General features: G+C 32.9%; 1 protein-coding gene across 1 annotated transcript in view; it reads left to right on the forward strand.

Moving 5' to 3' along the window:
* The window catches only part of NAEGRDRAFT_71755 (uncharacterized protein), a gene marked incomplete at both ends in the record, with an annotated part of 4,810 nt that extends 4,181 nt beyond the window's left edge, over window positions 1-629 (forward strand). The window contains 2 exons of the mRNA XM_002673172.1: window positions 91-283; window positions 327-629. Coding sequence (XP_002673218.1) covers window positions 91-283; window positions 327-629 — 496 coding nt within the window. The remainder of the gene's footprint in view (window positions 1-90; window positions 284-326) is intronic.
* Between the last annotated feature and the right edge of the window lie 176 nt (window positions 630-805).

Consider the following 805-nt stretch of genomic DNA (forward strand, 5'->3'; position numbering starts at 1 on the left):
ACAGAGATTTATCATTTGGAAAAGATTAAAACAATTGGGGATGCGTAAGTTGTCTTTTAACAAATTGAGTTCACTAACTGCAATACAAAGATATTTTTGTGTGGGAGGTCTTCATAATTATCCTCAATCAGATCACCCAGAACGTTCTCTTCGTTTCTCCATTGATACTCTCTCTGTAATTCACAAATATAACGAAGAAAACAATAAGAAGGTCAATATTAGAATTGGTTTAAATACTGGAAGTGTTATTGCTGGAGTTTTGGGTAAGAAAAAGTTTGCTTACGTAAGTTGAACTTCCTTTCAATATTATTGATTTCAACAAACAGGATTTATGGGGAGATACTATTAATTTTGCCTCAAGAATGGAATCAACTTCATTACCTGGAAGAATTCATATTTCCAGATCTACCTATGAAAGAGTTTATGATTTAGGAATGGAATTTGAAGAAAGAATGGTGGAAGTGAAAGGAAAAGGACTATGTAAAACATATCTTTTGAAGGATAAGTATCATGTCAATCCAATTGATACTGAAGTTATTGAAGCAACAAAGTTTGATGAGGAAATGAATGAAATCACTGAAGGTACATCATTGGTTGGTGATGGATTGGTCAGGCATACAGGTGAATAAAGAAATAACTTTAGGGATTATACTTTGTTCCAAAGAAACCCAAATTTTGATCTCACTCTTTCTGTACTAATTCCATCTCTAATATCCTCAAATGATGAGCAGCAGAACATGTTGGAAATAATTTCTGACAGTGTTGTGAATAGGACTAATTTATCAACACTAGCTGATATGTTGGA

This window comes from Naegleria gruberi (assembly GCF_000004985.1).
Source record: "Naegleria gruberi genomic scaffold NAEGRscaffold_48, whole genome shotgun sequence".
NCBI lineage: Eukaryota > Heterolobosea > Eutetramitea > Acrasida > Naegleriidae > Naegleria > Naegleria gruberi.